We start from the raw sequence: 24,454 nt of genomic DNA, 5'->3' as shown, positions 1-24,454 counted from the left end.
GCCACCACACTTGAGTTTATATCCTGCCGTTTAAGGAACATGTGCAACTTCCTCAGAATCACCACCAAGCCAGTAACAATGTCAGACGGCAAATTCAGACTTTGAAAGTCTCCCTACAGTCTCTTTAGCCTTCTGGTGTACCTTTATTCAACAGCTACTTATTGGGAACCACCATGTGCAGGGCCTCTCACTGGAAAACAAGACAGAGACGTTCCCACCTGAGTGGATGCATGTTTAGGTGCATGAATGCGTGGAGAGATGGAGAAAATAAATGATGGGAAAACACAAGGAATAAATGAATGAATCATGGCACAAGGGAATGAGATGGAAGTGTGGATGGAATGGTGGGTGAGTGAAGGAGTGAGTGAATGAGAAAGTAAAAGAATAAATGTGAACGAACGAGTGAGTGAATGAATGAATGAAGTGGTTTATGAGCAGGCGCTACCGGAAACCCAAGCGCCCGGCGGCCGGCGGGTAGACGGACGGGCGGCTATTCCACACAGTACGGTAGGCGCGGGCCGCTCCTCCTGGAGCCCCGCTCGCGCCTCCTCCCCTCCCTCCTCTCCCCCCCACTCCTCCGCCCTTGGTCGGCCGACGGCCGCCACGACCCCAGTCCCCGGCGGGCGGGCGGAGGAGGCGACCGCCGCGCGCTCCTGCGCTCGTCCTGCCGCCGCCTCCCGGCGCGCAGCGATGCGCAGAGGCACCGCGCCGCCCTGGGGCTGCCGCCGCCGCCGCGCCGCACCATGAAGCTCCGCAGCAAGGTGGTGGCGCTGCTCCTGCTCGCGGTGGCCGCGCTGCTGCTCGCGCTGCTGTCCCTCCGCGCCGGCCACCCCGAGACCCCCGCGCCGCCCGGGCGCCCCGCGTCCGCCCCGCAGCGCCACCCCGCGCCGGACCCGGCTCGCCGGTCGGCTCCGGGCGCCCTCCCGGGGGCGAGCCCAGGCGCTCGCAGGCGTCGGCCCCAGCGTCTGCGCCCCCGAGCGGGCCGCCGGGACGCGGGGAGACTGGACAAGTTGGCGAGGTGAGTCGTGGCAACCCCAGAATCCCATCTGGGACCGGTGTGTCGCTCCCTACACCCTTGCCCAATCCGAGGGAGACCGTGGGCTGGAGGGACGGACTCCAAGTTTCACCCGTGAGCGAAATGAAGACCCACCTTGGTGCTGGTCATTATGTACGTTTTTGAAGAAATGTCAGGGAGAGAGGTTTTTAATACAATTTGAAACTGTCAAAACAAGGCGTATTTTTGCGTTCTTGCAAACGTACTCCCTTTGTTTAATTTTTCAAAAGCTATCCCGATGCAAGAATGCTTTATCTAATTCTCATGTTTCACTGGAGAATTTTTACCGAAAGCTTAGATTAGATTGAGTTGGAAAAGTTAGATAATTTACCAAGGACTGGCTGCCTCTCATTCAACCTTAAGTACCCTGTGCTTAGAACAAGAGGCACTAGACCTAAGTTTGTTAAAAAGTTTTCTCCTTGGAAGGAGTGATGCGTGGCACGGGAGAGAAAGTGAGTGGGGGTTTTCTGTTCCTCATTTTGTCTCAGGCTCAAGTATGGTCAAAGGATCTTACAAGAAAAACATCTTAACCTTCGACCTTGTGTTTGATATTCTCTTTCCCTACACAAAGCTTAACACTCCACAGCTTTTCATCAGAGCGTTTTATCTTTGGCCTTAGGGTTGCTGGAACGCCCGCAGGTTAGGGATTTGCGTTCATTTCCTTTGTTGTGAAGAGCTTGTTAACAATCCCCTTGTCTCATAGTGGATCTGTTTCCTCTGCCCTTTCAAAGCTGTTGTTTGTAACTGCCATTGCAACGTCCACGTTTGCAGGGCTCCTTAATTACTTGAAACAGAGTTGAAGAATTCCTTTTGACCGTAATGACTAAATATGCTTGGAGCTTTTGCTAACTAAGAGAAGACTCGAAACCTCAGAGATCAGCGAGTAGCCCTGCTAGCTTTTGTTTCTCTTCTTCCTCATAATAAATGTACAGATGGGTTTTAGAGGAAAAACCAAACAATCTTGGAATGATAGTACAACCTAGTCTCAGTGTAGACAGTCTTTAAAATAGGATATTCCTGTGAGCCCAAAAGTTCCAAGTTTTAGTGAATAACGATTGTGCCATTGCATTTCAGCCTGGGCAGCAGAGTGAGACTCTGTCTCTAATAATAATAATAAAATAAGGATATTCTGTTGGGAATTTAATAGACTTTTCCCTCCTCTATACAGAGTTTTATAATAATAGATTAAATTAGGGTTTAACTCTAAGTCTACTATGATTTCTAAATTTGGTGGGACACTGGTAAGAAGTGACTCCGCTTAATATTATTGACAAGGACAGTGCTAATAGCAGCACATAAAAATACTGTTAACAGGCGGCGCCCGTACCTCAGTGGGTAGGGCACCGGCCACAAATACCAAGGGTGGTGGGTTCAAACCCGGCTGGGGCCAGCTAAACAGCAGTGACAGCCGTAGCAGAGAAATGGCCGGGCGTGTGGCAGGCGCCTGTGGTCCCAGCTGCTTGGGAGGCTGAGGCAGTAGAATCACTTAAGCCCTAGAGTTTGAGATTGCTAGGAACTGTGATGCCACAGCACTCTACCCAGGGTGACAGCTTGAGATGCTGTCTCAAAAAAAAAAAAAATACTTTTAACACTTAACGTGTACAACTATGTAATCCACACCATAACTTTTTGGTAGTGGTTCTCAGAGTGTGGGCTTCAGACTAGGAGCACCAGCATCTTCTGGGAACGTCTTAGAAATGTAGGTTCTCAGGCCTCACTCTAGGCTGACAGAATCAGAAACCATAGGGTAGGGTCAGTAATCTGTTTTGTTGTTGTTGTTTTCTGAGGTAGAATCTCCTTCTATTACCCAGGCTAGACTGCAGTGGTTATATCATAGGTCATTGCAACCTTTGACTTCAGGATTCAAATAGTCCTCCCACTTCAGCCTCCTAAGTAGCTACAACTACAGGCAGGCACCTCCATGCCTGGCTAATTTTTTTATTTGTGGGTGGGGTGGGGGTCTTGCTATGTTGCTAGTCTGGTCTTGAACTCTTGGCCTCAAGGGTTCTGCCTCAGCCTCTCAAATTTCTAGGGGTATAGGCATGAACCACCTTGCCTGTTAGTAATCTGTTTTAACAAGCCCTCCCATTGTTTCTGATGCACCCCAAAGTTTGGGAACCTGCTCTGTGAAGTAAATACTAATGTTATCCCCTTTTTACAGATGAGGAAAGGAAAGTACTATGCAAGGATTAGCAATTTGTCTGAGGTTCACACAGGTAATATGGAGGAGAAGGATACAGATTCAGGCAGTGTCTGTTCAGGTTGAACATTTATTGCTATACTGGTGCCATACAATAAACAATACAATGTCATAGAATGCCTGTGATCTCAATTGTACTGAGATTTTTCTAAAGAAACGCCATAGATTTTTGGAACTGTCTCATTCTTCAAGGTGTTGGGAACATCAGAGCAGCATCTTTTGTCTCTATCGGAACAAATTGGCTCTGACTAGGAAGAAATCATGAACAGAATCCAAATGGATGTTTTAGGCAAGGACTATTTCAGGAGCAGCAGTACCGTTGAAGCCATTTTTCTTTTGAACATATCTCTTAGATTATCATGGAAATCATGGCCAACACCATAGGAATAAAGAAGAAAATTTTAAAACTTTGGAAAGAGTAAAAAACAAAAGCCACAGGAAGTCTCAGGCTCAAATGCATAAACAGTTGACATTCTCTGGGACTTATTTATTATTTCTTTTGCTACCTCGACAGAAATGGCAACAGAATTGAAGTTGTACGGGTACAGAAGGAAAGATCACTGCATGGACTCCTTTATTGCTCTCCTAGTTCTGCTTGGGTTAAATTTTTGTGGTTTAGGAGGAATTTCATTTAGGGAGGGAAGAGAAAGCCTCGTGCTTTCAGAAAACCAGTGCTTTAATCTCTTTACGTGGCTAGAATCCAGAAGAGATGAAGGCTTCGTGATCTCATTTCTCCGGCCTGGGGAGGGTAAACTTGGGCTGAAGTTAGCTGAAAGCTTGGAGTTGGATGTGACACAGTCCACCACCTGCTTACCATCCCAGTCTGGGCTGCCTTGCCTCCCCCAGGGTACTGCTGTAAGTGAAGTTCTGCCACGTCAATGCAGGAAACATAGCACTCTCCCTCCACATCTTGTTTTCATTTCTGAGAAGTTTCCAAGGACTTGCCTAGTTAGCAGGCAGACCCTACAATTTTATAACTAGTCATTTGTATGCAATCTGTCCTGTGGTGGCCTCCTGCTCCATAAATACAAAGCCAGGAGGTAAAGTCTTGAGTTTTTCGGTCAAGGGTGGAATCTGAAAACGAAAATCATACTGAAAGCAGTCTCGGGGCACAAGAGAAATGAAATCTTCCTTCTATTTTGGTTTTTTGGTGATTTACACCTGGCTGTCATCCAAAAAGAATTTGAGACGATGTATAGTAAAAGACACTTATACAATAAGGCCATTGAAATAGTTATTTAAAAAAGAAAAGTCATAAAGAAGAGGGAAAAAGGAGTACTATTTGTCAAAAACACACAGTACTTTTGTTAGTAGGATTAAGTGTTAAATTTAGCTCTAAGCTTCCTGGCAGCCATGTCAAAAAGGGAACCATGATGAGCTACCTCCTTTTCACTGAATAAAAAGGAAAAGTTGGGTGGCGCCTGTGGCTCAGTGGGCAGGGCACCGGCCCCATATACTGAGGGTGGTGGGTTCAAACCCGGCCTCGGCCAAACTGCAACAAAAAACAGCCGGGCGTTGTGCTGGGCACCTGTAGTCCCAGCTACTCAGGAGGCTGAGGCAAGAGAATCGCCTAAGCCCAGGAGTTGGAGGTTGCTGTGACCTGTGATGCCATGGCATTCTACCGAGGGCGATAAAGTGAGACTGTCTCTAAAAAAAATAAGTAAATAAATAAAATTAAAAGGAAAAGTTTATCAAGGAAGATGATTTTTTTCTTCATGGAACTGAATTACAAAATGAAAATTTTACTTGGGAGTAGATTTTCGACTTTAGAAGACTATCTTTCTAGCTTGCTTCTTAAAAACTCCTCCTTGAGCCTACATATGGAAAAGGAGTTTAATGTAACTGCTCATCAGTGCAATAAGAAAGAATTTGGCATCTGGAGTCCAGCACACTGGGTTCTAGTCTACAGCTATTTTACCTTATTTTCCTCATCTGTAAAATGAGCATGTTGATTCAGAAGTTTTCTAAAATCTTTCAGCTCTGACATTTGATGATCCTGTGATGAGATCATCCAGTTTAACAGCAAAATCCCAACAATGACTATTACGTAGCTCTTTGTGCAGTCTCTTGCAAAATCACTGTTTCTCATTTATTGGCTCCATCCTAGGGCTCTTACTGATTACTCAACCTCAATCCTCTCCTGAACTTTATTCTTTTTCTTCTGTATTGCCCTGGATATTGCTGTTTTCTCTTAAAATATGGTTTCGTAGGGATACTTAAGTTATCTCTAAGCCTTGTGGTCTTCTGCTGCCATTTTTTTTCCACAGTCATTTAGCAAATGTTGTTGCCCATTTACTCTGCCAGCCACTCACTGTACAGTGGTGAATGGGGTTGCTGCCCTTTCAGAATTCTGGGAGGAGGAGAGACAATACAGAAACATGTTACACTTGGCAGCTTCCCCAGCTGCCCCAGAGAGAGGAAGCACATGTACTTGCTCATCATGAGACACCACTTCCTGCAGTTCCCTTTGGTCTCTGAGATAAATATTCTCAGAGCATTCAGGCCTGAATAAAGGTCTCACCAAAGAGGGATGATGTTAAATAGCAAAATGCTAAGCTTATGGCCATCCTATAATTAGTCAGTAACCCCAGAGCACATTAAAGATCTCTAGATCTCGAGTACCATCTGTGATACTATGTAGGTAGGAGTCTACATTCAGGTGAACATTATCACATGAATATTATCACGATATCACATGAATATTATACGTGATTGATTCTATTCACAATTCAGTTTTGTTGATTGGTCCAGGAGTCCTCCCTGTCACCCTTCACACATGCCCAATCACTGGGTCCTGTTTGATTCTGTCTCAAAATACGAATATATCCCAGTCCCACCAGGGTTACTACTGAGTGCCTAACCTCCATCGTTTGCCACGGACATCCTTGCCATAGCCTCCTCTCTGGTTTGTGTGTTTCCACTCTAGCACCCTCTAGAGTCCATTTTCCGTAGAGCTACTAACAGCGGTTCTCAACCTGTGGGTCGCGACCCCTTTGGGGGGTCTCTTGCATATCAGATATTTACATTACAATTCATAACATTAGCACAATTACAGCTATGAAGTAGCAACAAAAATAATTTTGTGGTCGGGGGTCACCACAACATGAGGAACTGTACTAAAGGGTCGCGGCATCAGGAAGGTTGAGAACTACTCAGCTAGGATAATCTTTAACTGGGTGGACCAGATGGGGATGCATTGCTGGTTAAAGCCTCCACCAACTGATTTGTCATCCCACCAAGAATACATTTCAATTTCCTAGTGTGGCCTTTGAGCCCTTGCCCGATGACAGCCCCCTTTAGTTTTCCGACCTTGGGTCCTACCACTCCCCGTTTGCTCACTCTGCTCCAGCCACACTGGCCTTCAAATATGCTGAGCCCATTTCTGCCTCAGCACTCTTCACTTGTCCTCTGTGCTGGGATGTTCTTTGCTGAAATCCTCACATGGCTAGCTCCCTCATGTCTTTCAGGTCTGTGCTTGAATGTTTTCTCCCATAGGGATCTTCCTTGACCCTCCCCATCGCTCTCTTCTCCCTCTCTGAGTGTTTTGTTTTTTATAGTATTGTATTTTCTTTGCACCTCTCCCCTCATGTATGCTTCATGTCTTATTAATCGCTGTATGACTGGCTCCTAGAGCAGAGATGATGTCAAATAGGTACTCAATATATATTTGTTGAATGAACTAATGAATGAATAGTGAATTCCCCCTCCTTTTGTCAGCACTATGCTAAGATTTTACTTATATTATTAACTTTCCTATTATTTGATAATATTCAAAACAACCCCATATCCTTTAGAAGAATAATGAGGATCATTAAGGTTAACACCATTAAAAGGGGGAAATATTTTTTTCTTTTTAATGGATTTAATTTTTTAGGACAGTTTTACACTTACAGAAAAATCAGGAAAATATTAAGAACATATCTAGGACCTAGTTCTATTATTAAAATTTTACAGTAGTGTATATTACCTTTGTTACAATCAATGACATTATTGTTAATGTTTAGTTAGATTTCTTTAGTTCTGCCTAATGTCCTCTTTCTGTTCTGGGATCTCAGTCATGATACTACATTACATTTAATTGTCATTGTCTTTTTAGATCCGCTTAACTTGGCAATTTCTCAAATTTTTCCTTGAATTTTCTTGTCTTTTTTGCTTTTGTTTTCTATTGTATACATTTAAGGATCTTGGCAGTTTTGAAGAGTAGTGGCCAGTTACTTTGTAAGATGCCTTGCTTCACTATTGGAATGTGTCTGATGTTTTACTGACGATAATCCTGGGGTTATGAAAGGAAAACCACAGAGGTAAAGTGCCTTTCCATCACATTATATCAAATATACAGTATATACCATCAACATGATTTAGGACTGCTAATCTTGGCCTTGGTCACTCGACTGAGGTAGTATTTGTCAGGTTTCCCCACTGTAAGGTCATTCTTTTTTCCCAAAACCCTTATCTTATTGTGCATCGTGTAAGGAAGTCACTATGCACAGTCCACACCTAAGTCCTGCTCCCCCACCTTGAGGGTGGAGTATTTACATAAATTATTTTAAATTCTTCTGCATGTTATGAGGTATGTTTCTTCTTCCCATTTATTCAGTCATTTATTTATATTCACATGGACTGAGGGATGTTTATTCAATTTATTGATTTTTTTTTTTTTTTGAGAGTCTCTATCACCCTGAGTAGAGTGCATGGTGTTGTAGCTCACAGCAACCTCAAACTCTTGGACTCAAATGATCCTCTTCCCTCCTGAGTAGCTGGGACTACAGGTGCTCATCACAATGCCCAGCTAGATTTTCTATTTTTAGTAGAGATGAGGTCTTGCTCTTGCTCAGGCTGGTTTCTAACTCCGAGCTCAGGCAATCCACCTGCCTCAGCCTCCCAGAATACTAGGATTACAGGCATGAGCCACCGCACCCAGCCTGGCTATTTATTCTATACTTTTGGTTATGATCCAATATGACTTTATTGTGTTGCTGAAAGTAATTTAGTTGGACAATGGAAAGCTCTTTCAGTTGGTGTCTGCTCCTTCATTATACTGCCATTGACGTCTTTTTGTTTTTTTGTCTTCATCTTCGTTTTTTTGTTACTGTTTGTTTATTTGTTTTCACTTCCTTACTCTCTCGGACTATAAAATGCTCCAGGCTCATCTTATGTATTTCCTGACCCAGTCCTAGAATCAGCCATTTCTTCTAGGAGTCCTGCTTCCTTTCATTAGAGAATCATATTGGAAACCAAGATCAGGGCACTACAAATGTCCAGAATCAACAAATATCTGGATTCTAGGCATGCTTGTTGCTGTTGGAGTGTCATTTATTTTTTCTTTCTTTTTTTTTTTTTGAGATAGTTTCATTCTATTGCCCTGGGTAGAGTGCTATGGCGGTATAGCTCACTGCAATGTCAAAATCCTGGGCTCAGGTGATCCTCTTGCCTCAGTCTCCTTAGTAGTTGGGACTGTAGACACTTGCCCCAAACACCTGGCTAATTTTTCTGTATTTAGTAGAGATGGGGGTTCTTACTTTTGCTCAGGCTGGTCTTGAACTCCTAAACTTAAGTGATCCTCCTGTCTCACCCTCCCTGAGTGCTAGCATTACAGGTGTGAGCCACCCCACCTGGCCTGGAGTAATCATTTCTTTTAGTTCCTCACAACTGACAGAGTGAAACATATGTTTGTTATACTAATCTGTGTATATACCTATAATTATCAATATTTTTCCGGATGTAATCATTTCTGACTATTGAATAAACCTGGGTTCGTGCTGATTTCTCCAACTGTAATCCATTGCTACATGGATCATTTTAGCTTCCTTCCCTGTTTGGGAGAGGGAATTTTTTTTTTTTTTTTGAGACAGAATCTCACTATATCACCCTCAGTAGAGTGCTGTGATGTCACAGCTCACAGCAACCTCAAACTTTTGGGCTTAAGTGATTCTCTTGCCTCGGCCTCCTGAAGGAGCTGGGACTACAGGCACCCGCTACAACCCCCAGCAATTTTTTTTTTTTTTTTTTTGCAGTTGGCATTGTTGTTTAGCTGGCCCCGCACTGAGTTCGAACCCCCTAGCCTCTGTGCTTGTGTCTGGCGCTGTTACCACTGTGCTAAGGGTGCCGAGCCATGGGGGAGAGAATGTTTTGTTTTTTTTTTTGCAGTTTTTGGCCAGGGCCGGGTTTGAACCCACCACCTCTGGTATATGGGCTGGTGCCCTTTTCATTTGAGCCACAGGTGCCACCTGGGAGAGGGAATGTTTTTATCTTCCAGAAGCCCAGCAAAGGTTTTCTCCCATCACATTGGTTTTGGTTGGTTTAAATGCCTGTAATTTGGAGGAGGAACTAAGGAGTAGTAGAAGGGTGGGATCAAATAAGCTGATTGATTTAAACTAAACAAGGCCCACCTTGAATGAGGGATGAGGCCAAGACACTCCCCAAACATTTGGGGGAGCATGGCGTGGTAGATGTTGTTGGCTCTTAACTTCTATCTCTCCTTCACTCTGAAGTTGTTCAATGGATTGCCGCTCCAGGGGATGGTCTGAGCCCACTGTGACCATCCATCCCTTTCACAGTGCCCTGGCTATCCAGGACTAAGCCATGAATATATTCATTTTTCTGTCAATAGTTCCTGATCCCCAGGTGTCACATGACCTAAACTGGACTAATTGGCCTGAGGGGAAAGACTTACTTTATATTAGTGGACAAAAGACTCCATCTTCTAGATATAACTAAGGATATAAATAGCACTAGCTGTTACCATAATCATATAGGAGCCAGCTTTAGGATGAAGCCATCCCTGTGGACAGTACAGTGGAGAAATAAAGAGAATATGGGTCCCTGAGGACACCACTGAGCCCCAGAATCAATAAATCCAGAGGTCTGCCTTATCTTGGGCCTTCTGTAACATGCATTGGAGTTGAAGTTTCTGTTATATACATCCCAAATCATTTTAGGTGTTCCAGATTGTCCTGTGAAATCAGAATCTTGGGGCTTTTGGTGGAGAGAATGGGGAGTAGTTGAAGTGAACATCCAGCCTACCCTGGAGCTGCCATTGTATACATTTGACCTTGTCTCGTCTGCAGGTGACTTGTTAGGGGTTGGTTCCTGGACCAAATTACAACCTATCTTAAGGATTTTTAAAAATTGAGATCAAAGACCTAAGGGAACAGCATAAGGGCAGGCTAGTTCTAGTGACTGAAGCTATAAGATAGGAAATTCAGGGATTGCAACCCTGGAGAAAGCTGGTTTGCATTAAAAGTTTGTGGAAACCAAGATGATATAGAGAGATGAGAAGTAAGGCAGAGCTACTGGAGTGGTGTGGGAGCTGCACTGCTCCAGCCTCTTCTAGAGTCCATGATATAATGAGTCCCCCCTTTTTTTCATAATCTGACTTGCCACCGAAGAGTCTAGACTTACTTAGATATGTAGCACCTGCTTTTAGCACCTTTACTAAATGCAGTAAATAGTGGCCATACTGACACTTCTACTTACATAAACTCACAGGTGAGTCTTTGGAAGAATTTTTTTTTATTATTATTATTTTTTTTAATTTTAATTTTATTTATTTATTTTTTTTTTGTAGAGACAGAGTCTCACTTTACTGCCCCCGTAGAGTGCCGTGGCGTCACACGGCTCACAGCAACCTCCAGCTCTTGGGCTTATGTGATTCTTCTGCCTCAGCCTCCTGAGCAGCTGGGACTACAGGCGCCCGCCACAAGGCCCGGCTATTTTTTTGTTGCAGTTTGGCCGGGGCTGGGTTTGAACCCACCACCCTCGGTATATGGGGCCGGCGCCCTACTCACTGAGCCACAGGCGCCGCCTTTGGAAGAATTTTTAAGAATAGATTTGTTTTCCTTGGAAATACTTTTTTTTCTTTCCTTTTTTTTTTTTTTTTGTAGAGACAGAGTCTCACTTTATCGTCCTCAGTAGAGTGCCGTGGCATCGCACAGCTCACAGCAACCTCCAACTCCTGGGCTTAGGTGTTCTTGCCTCAGCCTCCCAAGTAGCTGGGACTACAGAGGCGCCTACCACATGCCTGGCTATTTTTTTTTTTGTTGCAGTTTGGCCAGAGCCGGGTTTGAACCCTCCACCCTCGGTATATGCGGGCGGTGCCCTACCCACTGAGCCACATGTGCCACCCGGAAATACTTTTCTTCATGTATAATTCACTGTAAGAAAACAAAAGACAAAATTTTGTGGTATATATATTTTACCACAATTTTAAAAATAATAAAAGGATAAGATTTCTATTGAATACAGAATTAATTTTATGTTCCTCCTAAATATTAATGTTCTCCAGTATTTGATCTATTTCAGATTATGAAAATCTGAAAACTATTCCTGGAAAAATAAGTTTCTTGAGTTGATGCCTATATTGGGAATCCCTGATTTTGTACCAGCACAGAGTGACTTTGGTATAGTTACAGGTGACTTTTGCATGACCTTCCCCCTCTTTTAGCAACAAGAAAGACTGTAATCTTGTAATAGAAATTCATATGGTACAATTTAGAATCCAAGCTTTTCATAAGTAAAGATAATACAGAACACAGAGTCCAAAATACGGCTCCCTTTCATAGGTGAGAAAACTGAGGGCCAAAGAGATAAAAATAATAAAGCACGTGAAGCGTTTAGCACAGGGATAGTTCATGGAGCCACTTACCAAATGATTTGCTGTTCTGAATACTATTACATTACTGTTCATCATTGCCTTGTTAGTTAGTAACTAACCACAACTGAATCCAGCTAACTAGCCGCGTGGCTTTGAATAAGTCAGTCCTCCTTAGCAAATCTTGGCTTTCTCAAAAGTTCAGTGATGAAATGAGTAATGAACATGCTGCACGAGAAACTCAGCAAATGCTAGCAAGGGCTCAGGTGCGGATTCAAGCAGGCTTGGGTGGGGAAAAAACACGACTCAGCTTCCAATGTAGTACCTTCCAATCCTGTACCCTGACACTCATTAAAAGCTGAAGGAGTAGAGGACGCAGGATTCTTTTCATTGCCTCTTGGAAAGTTAGGCTGTCATTCTGGATAGTTTCAGACCTGTGAACCTGACCATCTGTAGCTTTTTTGTTTGTTTGTTTGTTTGTTTTCCAGATAGGGTCTCACTCTGTCACCCAGGCTGCAGTGCAGTGGCATCATCATAGCCCACTGCATCCTCAAACTCCTATGTTCAAGCGATTCTCCTACCTCAGCCTACCAAGAAGCTGAGATAACAGGCATGTGCCACCACACCCAGCTAATTTACATATCTATATATATATTTTTTTTTTTGTAGAGACACGGGATCTTGCTATGTTGCTCAGGCAGGTCTTAAAACTCCTTGCCTTGAGGGATCCTTCCACCTTAGCCTCCGAAAGTGCTGGGATTACAGGTATGAGCCACCCCATTGGCTAGTTGCAACTTTGATGTCCGCTCAACTGTTGTTTCTTAGCTTAGAAAAGCATGGACTAGGCCAAGTGCGGTGTAATCCTAACACTCTGGGAGGCCAAGGTAGGTGGATTGCCTGAGCTCTCAGGTTCAAGACCAGCCTGAGCCAGAGTGAGACCTCATCTCTAAAAATAGCCAGGCGTTGTGACGGGCACCAGTAGTCCAGCTACTTGGGAGGCTGAGGCAAGAGAATCAATCACTTGAGCTCAAGTGTTTGAGGTTCCTGTGAGCTCTGATGCCATGGCACTCTACCAATAGTGACAAAGTGAGACTCTGTCTCAAAAAAAAAAAAAAAAAAGAAAGGATAAAATAAATCAATAAATAAATAAAAGAAAGGAAAAAAAAAAGAAAAGGATAGAGTAAATTGTGGTTTCTCTGGGGGTTTGGAGGTATTCTCGTGGAACCAAAATGCAAGATGTTTGTCCATGAACATTGCTACTTAGGGGTCTGTATCTCTGGTTAGGCTTGAGATTGCTTTCCACCTTCTTCCAGTTTTGTGAAAATTACAAGGACCCCAGTTGTCTGACCACTGGCCCCAAAGTAATAAGCCTTAACATCCACTTACCAGATTTTATCCCTTAAGGAGAATGGGTTAACGGAAGTTGGTATTAAAGTCTGAGCATTTAAAAAAGTGTACCAGCACTTCAAATCTGGTTTGCAGTTGGGTAGAGTATTGGTACTTAAAGTAACATGTGCTGGGGCAGCGCTTGTGGCTCAGTGAGTAGGGTGTCAGCCCCATATGCTGAGAGTGGCGGGTTCGAACCCTGCCCCGCCTGGCCAAACTACAACAAAAAATAGCAGGGCGTTGTGGTGGGTGCCTGTAGTCCCAGCAACTCAGGAGTCTGAGGCAAGAGAATCGCCTAAGCCCCAAAAAGCTGGAGGTTGCTGTGAGCTGTGATGCTATGGCACTCTACTGAGGGCAACAAAGTGAAACTCTGTCTCTTAAAAAAAAAAAAATGTAACTTGTGCTTTTTGCTGCCCTGCCCGGTCTACTTTGGAGATATGGCATATTTAGAGAAAAATGAAGACTATTGATGAATCTCAAGTTTCACCAGTATTATTTCATTAATAACAATGATGATGATAACAACAACTAATATTTAATGATAACTTTAAAAATGCCAGGTACTTTATTAAGCACTTCACTGCATTATCTCATTTAATCTTCATAACAACCCAAGAGGTAGGTACTGTTATTCATTGGGTCAGAACTCTCAGTTGCAAGTGGTAGACTGCCAGCTCATCGGTTTTTATCACTTAATCATAAAAGAGGATTTACTGGCTCATGAAACTGGAAAGTGCAAAGCAGATAAAAGTTTCACTCAGTGATGTATGCAGGATTTCTAGCCATCTTGCCTCCTGTTTCTTCTGCTCCCTTCTGTGTGGGCAGCACTCTCAGGTGGGCTTTCTCTTTGTAATGATTCCCACAGCTCCAGGGTTGCATCTTTTTTAGTAGCTCTGAAGGGAAAAATTTCATCCAGCAAAAGTCCCCAGGGTTTCCCCCATTGGCATGAGTTAGATCACACATGTATCCAATCACTGATTGCTACACCTGGGACATGTACCTACAGCTCACGGGGTGATAGTGGATCATTTAGCCATCCCACACCTCAAGGACTGAGAACTAAATAAGAGTAGTTTCCCCAAGAGAAAATAAGGGGCCTCTTACCAGAAAGTCCTAGAAATGGATACCAGTAAAAAACACAAAAACCAAAGCAGATAGCCAGTATAATCAATATGCATATTTTTCATGGGGAAACTGAAGTTTAGAGGTAAAGCGTTTGTTCAAGATGGGATAGCCAAGTGACAGACCTCGAATTTGAAGCCAAGTTCATGTGCTTCTAGAGTAAATTTGCTAACCGCCATGAAGTACTTGGAAACAAATCTCAAAATTTGAATCATTTGATTGCTTTCTATAATCACTTTGAAAAAGATCTCTTTGATTACAAAATCTCTCTCATTTTTGTAATTGAAGATTGTTCATATTTGTAAGGAAAAAAACAAGTTATAAAAAGGATCCCATTTCAAGTTTTAAAAATCTTTATGCACATATTTATATATGCATGACTGCATATATTGGGTTATAACTCTGGAAGTCAGTATACCAACATACTAACTATTGTTATGAAATTAGAATTATGGGTGCCCTGGGCGGCGCCTGTGGCTCAGTCAGTAAGGCGCTGGCCCCATATCCAAGGGTAGTGGATTCAAACCCGGCCCCGGCTGAACTGCAAACCAAAAAACAGCTGGGCGTTGTGGCACGTGCCTGTAGTCCCAGCTACTTGGGAGGCTGAGGCAAGAGAATTGTGTGATGCCATGGCACTCTACTGAGGTCGATAAAGTGAGACTCTGTCTCTACCAAAAAAAAAAAAAAAGAATTATGGGTGCCCTACTTTTGCTTATATATACGTATATATATATATATATATTTTTTTTTTGTAGAGACAGAGTCTCACTTTATGGCCCTCAGTAAAGTGCTGTGGCGTCACAGCTCACAGCAACCTCCAACTCCTGGGCTTAGGCTATACTCTTGCCTCAGCCTCCCGAGTAGCTGGGATTACAGGCACTTTTTCTTTTCTTTTTTTTTATTGTTAAATCATAGCTGTGTACATTAGTGCAATCGCCTGTACCCATTCTAAGATGCACCATAGATGTGGCCCCACCCATTACCCTCCCTCCACCAAAACCTCCCCCCTCCCTTCCCCTTCCTTGGCCCTTTCCCCATAGTCTTGTGCTATAGTTGGGTTATAGTCTTCATGTGAAAGCTATAATTTAGCTTCATAGTAGGGCTGAGTACAGTGGATACTTTTTCTTCCATTCCTGAGATACTTTGCTAAGAAGAATATGTTCCAGCTCCATCCATGTAAACATGAAAGAGGTAAAGTCTCCATCTTTCTTTAAGGCTGCATAGTATTCCATGGTATACATGTACCACAATTTGCTAGTCCATTCGTGGGTCGATGGGCACTTGGGCTTCTTCCATGACTTAGCAATTATGAATTGGGCTGCAATAAACATTCTGGTATAGATGTCTTTGTTATATTGTGACTTTTGGTCTTCTGGGTAAAGGAATTATAGGATCTATAGTAAAGGAATTATAGGATCGAATGGCAGGTCTATTTTTAGGTCTCTAAGTGTTCTCCAAACATCCTTCCAGAAGGAACGTATTAGTGGGCATTTCCACCAGCAGTGTAGAAGTGTGCCCTTTCCTCCACATCCACGCCAACATTTCTGGTTTTGGGATTTTGTTATGTGAGCTACTCTTACTGGGGTTAGGTGATATCTTGGAGTAGTTTTGATTTGCATTTCTCTGATGATTAAGGATGATGAGCTTTTTTTCATGTGTTTGTAGATCTTGCGTCTGTCTTCTTTAGAGAAGTTTCTCTTCAAGTCCCTTGCCTACCCTGAGATGGGGTCACGTGTTCTTTTCTTGTTAATACGTTTGAGTTCTCTGTGGATTCTGGTTATTAGACCTTTATTGGAGGTATAACCTGCAAATATTTTCTCCCATTCTGAGGGCTGTCTGCTTGCTTTACTCACCATGTTCTTGGCTGTGCAGAAGCTTTTTAGTTTGATCAGGTCCCAGTAGTGTATTTTTGATACTGCTTCAATTGCCTGGGGAGTCCTCCTCATAAAATATTCACCCAGGCCGATTCCTTCAAGAGTTTTCCCTGCACTTTCTTCAAGTATTTTTATAGTTTCATGTCTTAAGTTTAAATCTTTTATCCAGTGAGAGTCTATCTTAGTTAATGGTGAAAGGTGTGGGTCCAGTTTCAATCTTCTGTAGGTTGCCAGCCAGTTTACCCAGCACCATTTGTTAAATAGGGAATCTTTTCCCCACTGAATGTTTTTAATTGGCTTTTCAAAGATCAAATAACGGTAAGTAGCTGGATCCATCTCTTGGTTCTCTATTCTGTTCCAGACATCTACTTCTCTGCTTTTGTGCCAGTACCATGCTGTTTTGATCACTATGGATTTATAGTATAGTTTCAGGTCTGGTAGCGTGATTCCTCCTGCTTTGTTTTTATTGCTGAGTAATGTTTTGGCTATTCGAGGTTTTTTCTGATTCCATATAAAACGAAGTATTATTTTTTCAAGATCTTTAAAGTATGACAATGGAGCTTTAATAGGAATTGCATTAAAATTATATATTGCTTTGGGCAGTATGGACATTTTAACAATGTTGATTCTTCCCAGCCATGAGCATGGTATGTTTCTCCATCTGTTAACATCTTCAGCTATTTCTTTTCTTAGAGTTTCATAGTTCTCTTTGTAGAGATCTTTCACGTCCTTTGTTAGGTGTACTCCCAAATACTTCATCTTCTTTGGCACTACTGTGAAAGGAATAGAGTCCTTGACTGTTTGTTCAGCTTGGTTATTGTTGGTATATATAAAGGCTACAGATTTATGGGTGTTGATTTTGTAGCCTGAGTCATTGCTATATTCCTTGATCACTTCTAAGAGTTTTGTAGTAGAATCCCAAGTGTTTTCCAGATATATGATCATATCATCTGCGAAGAGTGAAAGTTTGATCTCTTCTGACCCTATGTGGATACCTTTGATCGCTTTTTCTTCCCTAATTGCAATGGCTAAAACTTCCATTACAATGTTAAAGAGCAATGGAGACAATGGGCAACCTTGCCTGGTTCCTGATCTAAGTGGAAATGATTTCAATTTAACTCCATTCAATACGATATTGGCTGTGGGTTTGCTGTAGATGGCCTCTATCAGTTTAAGAAATGTCCCTTCTATACCAATTTTCTTAAGTGCTCTGATCATGAAGGGATGCTGGATATTATCAAAAGCTTTTTCTGCATCAATTGAAAGAATCATATGGTCTTTATTTTTATTTTTATTTATTTATTTATTTTTTTGTAGAGACAGAGTCTCACTGTACCGCTCTCGGGTAGGGTGCCGTGGCTTCACACGGCTCACAGCAACCTCTTAACTCTTGGGCTTACGCGATTCTTTTGCCTCAGCCTCCCGAGCAGCTGGGACTACAGGCGCCCGCTATAACGCCTGGCTATTTTTTGGTTGCAGTTTGGCTGGGGCTGGGTTTGAACCCGCCACCCTCGGCATATGGGGCTGGCACCCTACTCACTGAGCCACAGGCGCCGCCCTGGTCTTTATTTTTAAATTTGTATATGTGATGAATTACATTTATAGATTTACGTATATTGAACCAGCCTTGAGACCCTGGGATAAATCCCACTTGGTCATGGTGTATAATTTTTTTGATGTGTTCTTGGATTCTGTTTGTTAGGATCTTATTGAGTATTTTAGCATCTATATTCATTAGTGATATTGGTCTATAATTTTCTTTTCTTGTTGGGTCTTTCCCTGGTTTGGGGATCAAGGTGATGTTTGCTTCGTAGAATGTGCTGGATAATATTCCTTATTTTCTGTATTTTGGAAGAGGTTTAGTAGTATAGGTACTAGTTCTTCTTTAAATGTTTGGTAGAATTCTGACGTAAAGCCATCTGGTCCTGGGCTTTTCTTTTTAGGGAGATTTTGTATAGTTGATGCTATTTCAGAACTTGATATAGGCCTGTTCAACATTTCCACTTCGTTCTGGCTAAGTCTTGGTAGGTGGCGTGCTTCCAGGTATTAGTTGATTTCTTTCAGATTTTCATATTTGTGAGAGTAGAGTTTCTTGTAGTATTCATTAAGGATTTTTTGAATTTCTGAAGGGTCTGTTGTTATTTCATCATTACCATTTCTGATTGACGAAATTAGAGATTTTACTCTTTTTTTGCTGGTTAGGTTGGCCAAAGGTTTATCTATTTTATTGATCTTTTCAAAGAATCAGCTTTTGGATTTATCGATCTGTTGTATAATTCTTTTGTTTTCAATTTCATTTAATTCTGCTGTGATTTTGGTTATTTCTTTTCTTCTGCTGCGTTTGGGGTTGAAGTATTCTTCTTTCTCCAGTTGCTTGAGATGTTCCATTAAGTTGTTGACTTCCTCTTTTTCCATTTTCTTGAGGAAGGCTTGCAGTGCTATAAATTTCCCTCTTAGGACTGCCTTTACAGTATCCCAGAGGTTCTGGTAATTCGTGTCTTGATTGTTGTTTTGTTCCAAACATATGGTGATTTCCTTCTTAATCTCGTCTATAGCCCATGTATCCTTCAGCATAAGGTTGTTTAGCTTCCATGGGTATGGGTATGCAGGTTCCTGTTGTTATTTAGTTCAATTTTTATTCCATGATGGTCTGAGAAGATGCAAGGAATAATTTCTATTTTTTTAAATTTGCTGAGGTTAGATTTGTGGCCTAGGATGTGGTCGATTTTGGAGTATGTTCTGTGGGCTGATGAGAAGAATGTGTATTCAGTTTTGTTGGGATGAAATGTTCTGTAGATGTCTGTTAAGTCCAGATGTTGAATGGTTGAGTTTAAATCTAAAATTTCTTTGCTTAGCTTCTTTTTGGAGGATCTATCCAGGACTGCTAAAGGGATGTTAAAATCTCCAACTACTATGGAAGTGGAGGAAATCTAGTTGCTCATGTCTGTTAGAGTTTCTCTTATAAATTGAGGTGCGTTGTGGTTGGGTGCATAAATATTAATAATTGAGATCTCATCATATTGAGTATTACCTTTAACAAATATGAAGTGTCCATCCTTATCCTTAATTATTTTGGTTGGTTTAAAGCCTATTGCGTCTGCGAACAGGATTGCAACGCCTGCTTTTTTCTGCTTTCCATTTGCCTGGAATATAGATGACCATCCCTTCACCTTGAGTCTATATCTGTCTTTTAATGTAAGATGCGATTCTTGGATGCAGCAGATATCTGGCTTGAGTTTTTGTATCCAGTCCGCCAACCTATGCCTCTTTAGAGGACAATTTAAACCATTCACATTAATTGAGATTATTGATAAGCCTTTCGAGAGACCGGTGGACATTTTTAATCCGTTTGCAACTGTGGAAGTTGTAATTTGATCAAAAATTTTTTGGGTGGGTTTACTTTTGTGGTGGAGAATTACACTGGTCTTTATGGTGGATAGGTCTAAGAATGTCCTGGAGAGCTGGTTTAGTTGTGGCAAATTGTTTCAACATGTGAATGTCGTTGAAGTATTTAATTTCTCTGTCATAAATGAAGCTCAGTTTAGCTGGGTACAGGATCCTGGGTTGAAAGTTATTTTGTTTTAGGAGATTAAAAGTCGATGACCATCCTCTTCTAGCTTGAAAGGTTTCACCAGAGAGATCTGCAGTTATTCTGATATTCTTCCCCTTGTAGGTAATGGTTTTATTTCATCTGGCAGCTTTCAGAATTTTCTCCTTCATATTAACTTTAGTGAAATTGCTTATGATGTGTCTGGGGGATGTCTTCTTTGGGTTGAGTTGTGCTGGAGTTCTGAAACTGTCTGCTGTCTGAATTTTGGAATCTCTTGGCATGTCTGGAAAGTTCTCCTTAATAATCTCATGGAGAAGAGACTCTGTGCCTTGTGAAGCCACTTCGTCACTTTCGGGGATCCCTATAAGAGGAATATCGGTTTTCTTCAAATTATCCGAGAGCTCTCTGAGAGAGTGGTCTGTTTTTGCTCTCCATTTCTCTTCTTCTTTGAGGATTTGGGAGTGTTCGAAAGCTTTGTCTTCAATGTCAGAAATCCTTTCTTCTGCTTGCTCCATTCTGTTACTGAGGGATTCTACTGTGTTTCTCAGATCTTTGACGGATGCAACTTCTTGTCTCAATGTGTCGAAATCTTTGGTCATTTGGTCTTTGAATCCGTTGAATTCTTGAGATAACTTTTGGAATTCTAATTTGATCTTATTTGCTGTCCAGATTCTGAATTCAATTTCTGACATCTCAGCTATTTGTTTGTGCATGGGGTCTTGTGCTGTTTCTGCCCCATTGATCCTTGGGGAAGTTGATCTACTCTGATTATTCATATTGCCAGATTTTTTTCTGCTGATTTCACCTCATGATTGTTTTGCACTGTTGCCTCTGGATGTCCTCAGAGTTGGGGAGGTGTCTCTCCAAGATTAGACCCCAGTGGGATCACTCTATTGTTGCTGGATCTTTGTGGGGAGTGACCCTGTGTAGTTCCTCTCGGGCTGCTCTGGCTAGGGAGTTATGGTTGTGGAAGTAGCTCCGGTTTGTGCCACACCCGGATCGAGCAACAGGGCTGGGGGTGGTGCCCATGGTTCTGGGAGTGCCAGGCGCCCAGTGACTTTGGCACAGAGAGCCCAAGGCTCCAGCAGTCTCTTGCCAGGAGAAGAGCTCTGCGCAGAGGCAGGGAGGGCTCCAAAGGGCATGCAGCTACCAGAGTCCCTGTCCAGATGCGCAGGGTAGTGTGGAAGTTGGGAGGACACAGGAGGGAGGACGCAGGGTTGCGTGGCTCCCGCAGTTCCTGGTCAGGGAATGTGGAGGCCCGGTGGGTGCGGGTCACCCGTTGGGGGTCGCTGCACAGCTCTTATGGAGGTCTGGGCGGCGCCAAGCCCAGGAGTTTGAGGTTGCTATGACCTGTGACGTCACGGCACTCTACCCAGGGCAACAGCCCAAGGCTCCAATGTGCCAAAACCGTCTCACTCTGCCCCTAAGGATTAAGGCTGTAAGGCAGCTGAGTCCCCGCCTTTAGGCTGTTCAGTCAGTAGGTTACTTTGACCCGCCCAATCCTTGCTCTAAGACCCTGATGGCGGAGCTTGCCGGGCCAGTTCTTTCACATTGGCTTCCTGCACCCAGCTCAGTGGCTCAGTCTGGGGCCCCAGACAATGCCCAAAGTTCTCCACACTCCTGCTCAAGCTCTCCCCAAGGCAGTTCAACTGAGTTCCAAGTCCAAGAACACCGAAACAGTTCACAGGTAAGGCCTTTCCAGTTTGCAGTCTCGCTGCTGCTTGTACTTACGGTTGCCGGTGTGATTAGGTTGATCGAACACACGCAACCACTTGTCAGTTTTCCACTGTTTTTGTCCTCCTCTTGGGGTCCAGAAGTCCCTTGCTGGCTCCCTGTATCCTCAAAGGGATGATTATAGGCAGATCCCGCCGGCCAGAGATGCCTGGAGTCTTGTCTCCCCAGACTCGCTGTTCCCAGTTGCAGGGAAGGTGTTACTCGGCTGCCATCTTTAATCTCCTCTCCCACTTTTTCTTATATTTTAATTTTTTCTAGGATATACATATGGATTACTTGTATAATTTACATAACAACGTAGAGTATATAAATTTTCATTAAAAGTAAAAATCTCTTATTGGCTTGAGGCTTAAGAAGCTGGAAATTGGTTGGAGAGACCATTTTACTCTTTTCCTGCCTCTAAGTTGTAAGTCTTTCATTCTTGGGACATGAGATAGAAGTTCCCATTTAGGCTCGGCGCCTGTGGCTTAAGCGGCTAAGGCGCCAGCCACATACACCCCAGCTGACAGGTTTGAATCCAACCGGGCCTGCCAAACAACAGTGACGGCAGCAACCAAAAAATAGCTGGGTGATGTGGCAGGCGCCTGTAGTCCCAGCTACTTGGGAGGTTGAGGCAGGAGAATCCCTTGAGCCCAGGAGTTGGAGGTTGCTGTGAGCTGTGATGCCACGGCACTCTACCCAGGGCAACAGCTTGAGGCTCTGTCTCAAAAAAAAGAAAAAAAGAAAGAAATTCTCATTTGAAGAATATGTAATACTCATCTAATTCTTCTCCCCCATATGTCAACAACCATTTATTTCAGACTAGCACCGCTGGTTCATATTTTATAATCTCAATAACATCTTAATTTGAAAAGAAGAAGGGAGATGGAGAAATAGAATCTCCTGTGTGTCAGGAACAATCATAAGGGGGAGAAATGAAATGAGAATTAGTCCAGGAACCATCATAGAATTCTGGAGAGGGAATAAGCACAACTGAATGACCTCCGTTAATGATGAATGAATGGATTAAGAAGGCAGAGTTGGTGAAGGTCTGTTGTGTAATTCATTCCCTGCATGACGGCACCTATGGAGGCTGCAAGTGGGAGACTGAAATCCAGTCCATGTCGGGAGCACCGGGGAGAGGTTTCATCTGCCTAAAGAGGGCTCTTTTTCTAACTCACTTGTGTGTGACCCCAATATAGCATAATGATTAAAAGCATGGCCTCTTTAAGTCCAGTTCACTGGGTTTGAATCCTTGCTGTGACACTTTCTAATCCTAAAGCTTATGTACAAACACAATGATGTCTAAAAGCAAACACACACATATATATGCATAGTCATAGTTTCCAACTTCAGACATTGAATACCAAGTATACATTAGACTTAGACTTTGTTTAGGAACGCAGCCATGTTTCAGATATCATGAACCTAATGAAATATGTGCATTCAAATTAAATTGCATTTATCAAATAATTTTACTAAGCGTCCCCCCCATGGCAGTTTTTTTGTACACTGTTGACATTATTCATATAATACCATGACTTCAAGGCAAATGCCAGCTTTTCTATCTGTCTTGAAAGATTAATGATGTTTGATTTAACTCCAAACCATGGGTCATTAAAAGTGATTTAACTCTTAGCAAAGTCTTCAGTGTCATATCTGGGTTTTGAGGGAAGGCTGTAATCATGACTTCAATGGAGACATTTTTTGTAAAGGGATTCACGCCTTCTAAAACTCGCAGTTTTAGAACTTAAGCAGTGCCTCTCACTACCAAAACTCGATGTGGATATAATTACCCACCACCAGACTCTTCTTTGAAGGCAGTGATTTTCAGTCAGTGAGAGGATCTTAGGTGTGCTGCAAAAATTTTCAAAGATCATGGATTAAATTATTTCTGAAGAAATTCAAGGCACAGTAAATATATATATATTTTTTACTTTTTTTGGATCAACATAATTTATGTGTCCTGCAGAAGTTTAACTATAGGTTCAAGTGTGCCATGAGATAAAAAGGGTGGAAAAACACTATGCTAGGAGCTGTATCAAGGTGTTTCCATTTCTTTAACTGCCACCCTGGCCTCATTTGCACACCTTCTCCATGTTAAAATACAGAAACATTTTCATCTACGTAAAGATCGCACTAGGAAGGGGGCCTCTACTAATCTTTTCTTCCCCGAAAGTGAGCATATTCAACCTCTTCAAATCCATCTTCTACCATTTTTTAATAAATATTTCTGTATCTCCTTTCTTAAGTAAAACTATTAATAGTTACCAGCAGCACGGCATGGGGCTGTATTTGAAAGAAGTGTGATTTTTCTGTCCGCTCACCCTGCTGGCCTACCTGGCAGCATCAGGTTTACCTGAGTTAATTTGGCCGGACAGTTAAGGAGAAGCTTTGTTACGGGAGGTAGCAGGAGAAGGCAGAAAAGAGGGTCTGAGCAGAACCAATTACTCGCTTTAATAATTCAGTGTGTTTTGCAGTAATAGGGCTACAAAGTAAATAGCACTACACATAAATGCTGTATTTCATTATTTATACACTCCAGAAATTGAAGTTTAATTAAGTCACATGCTTGAGACTTTTAAGCGATTAAGGAGATGCTTCAGCTGGGGCACCATGCCGGGAAACATGGAAGCTGCTTCTCCCTCTGTGCTGTCTGTTATTCTAAATATCGTTTTTCATTTGAGCCTGGGGAGGGCTTGAGCCAGGCAACTGGGGCAACATTTTCCAAACTTCACTGATTCCTACAGGGCACCATGATTCTTCTAATATCATCACACTTTCTTGTTTAAAAAATTTTACATCTATCCATATTATAAAATTAAGTGCATTTAATTATTTAATAGCTGCTTTATTGAGATTTCATTCAAATACCCATTAACAGTATAAAGGTCAGTGGTTTTTAGTTCATTCAAAAAACTGAATTTCAACTATCACCACGGTCAAATTTCAGAACGTTTTCATC

General features: G+C 42.5%; 1 protein-coding gene across 1 annotated transcript in view; it reads left to right on the top strand.

Annotated features, from left to right (window-relative positions):
- Positions 1-649: 649 nt before the first annotated feature.
- Positions 650-24,454, top strand: part of GXYLT2 (glucoside xylosyltransferase 2) — a 108,002-nt gene continuing 84,197 nt past the window's right edge. Inside the window, exon 1 of the mRNA XM_053599051.1 lies at positions 650-1,018. Coding sequence (XP_053455026.1) covers positions 744-1,018 — 275 coding nt within the window. The 5' untranslated portion in view covers positions 650-743. The remainder of the gene's footprint in view (positions 1,019-24,454) is intronic.

Source organism: Nycticebus coucang, chromosome 8, assembly GCF_027406575.1.
Source record: "Nycticebus coucang isolate mNycCou1 chromosome 8, mNycCou1.pri, whole genome shotgun sequence".
Classification (NCBI taxonomy): Eukaryota; Metazoa; Chordata; class Mammalia; order Primates; family Lorisidae; genus Nycticebus; species Nycticebus coucang.
The sequence above is the reverse complement of the archived record's forward strand: the minus strand, read 5'-3'. Positions and strand labels throughout refer to the sequence as shown.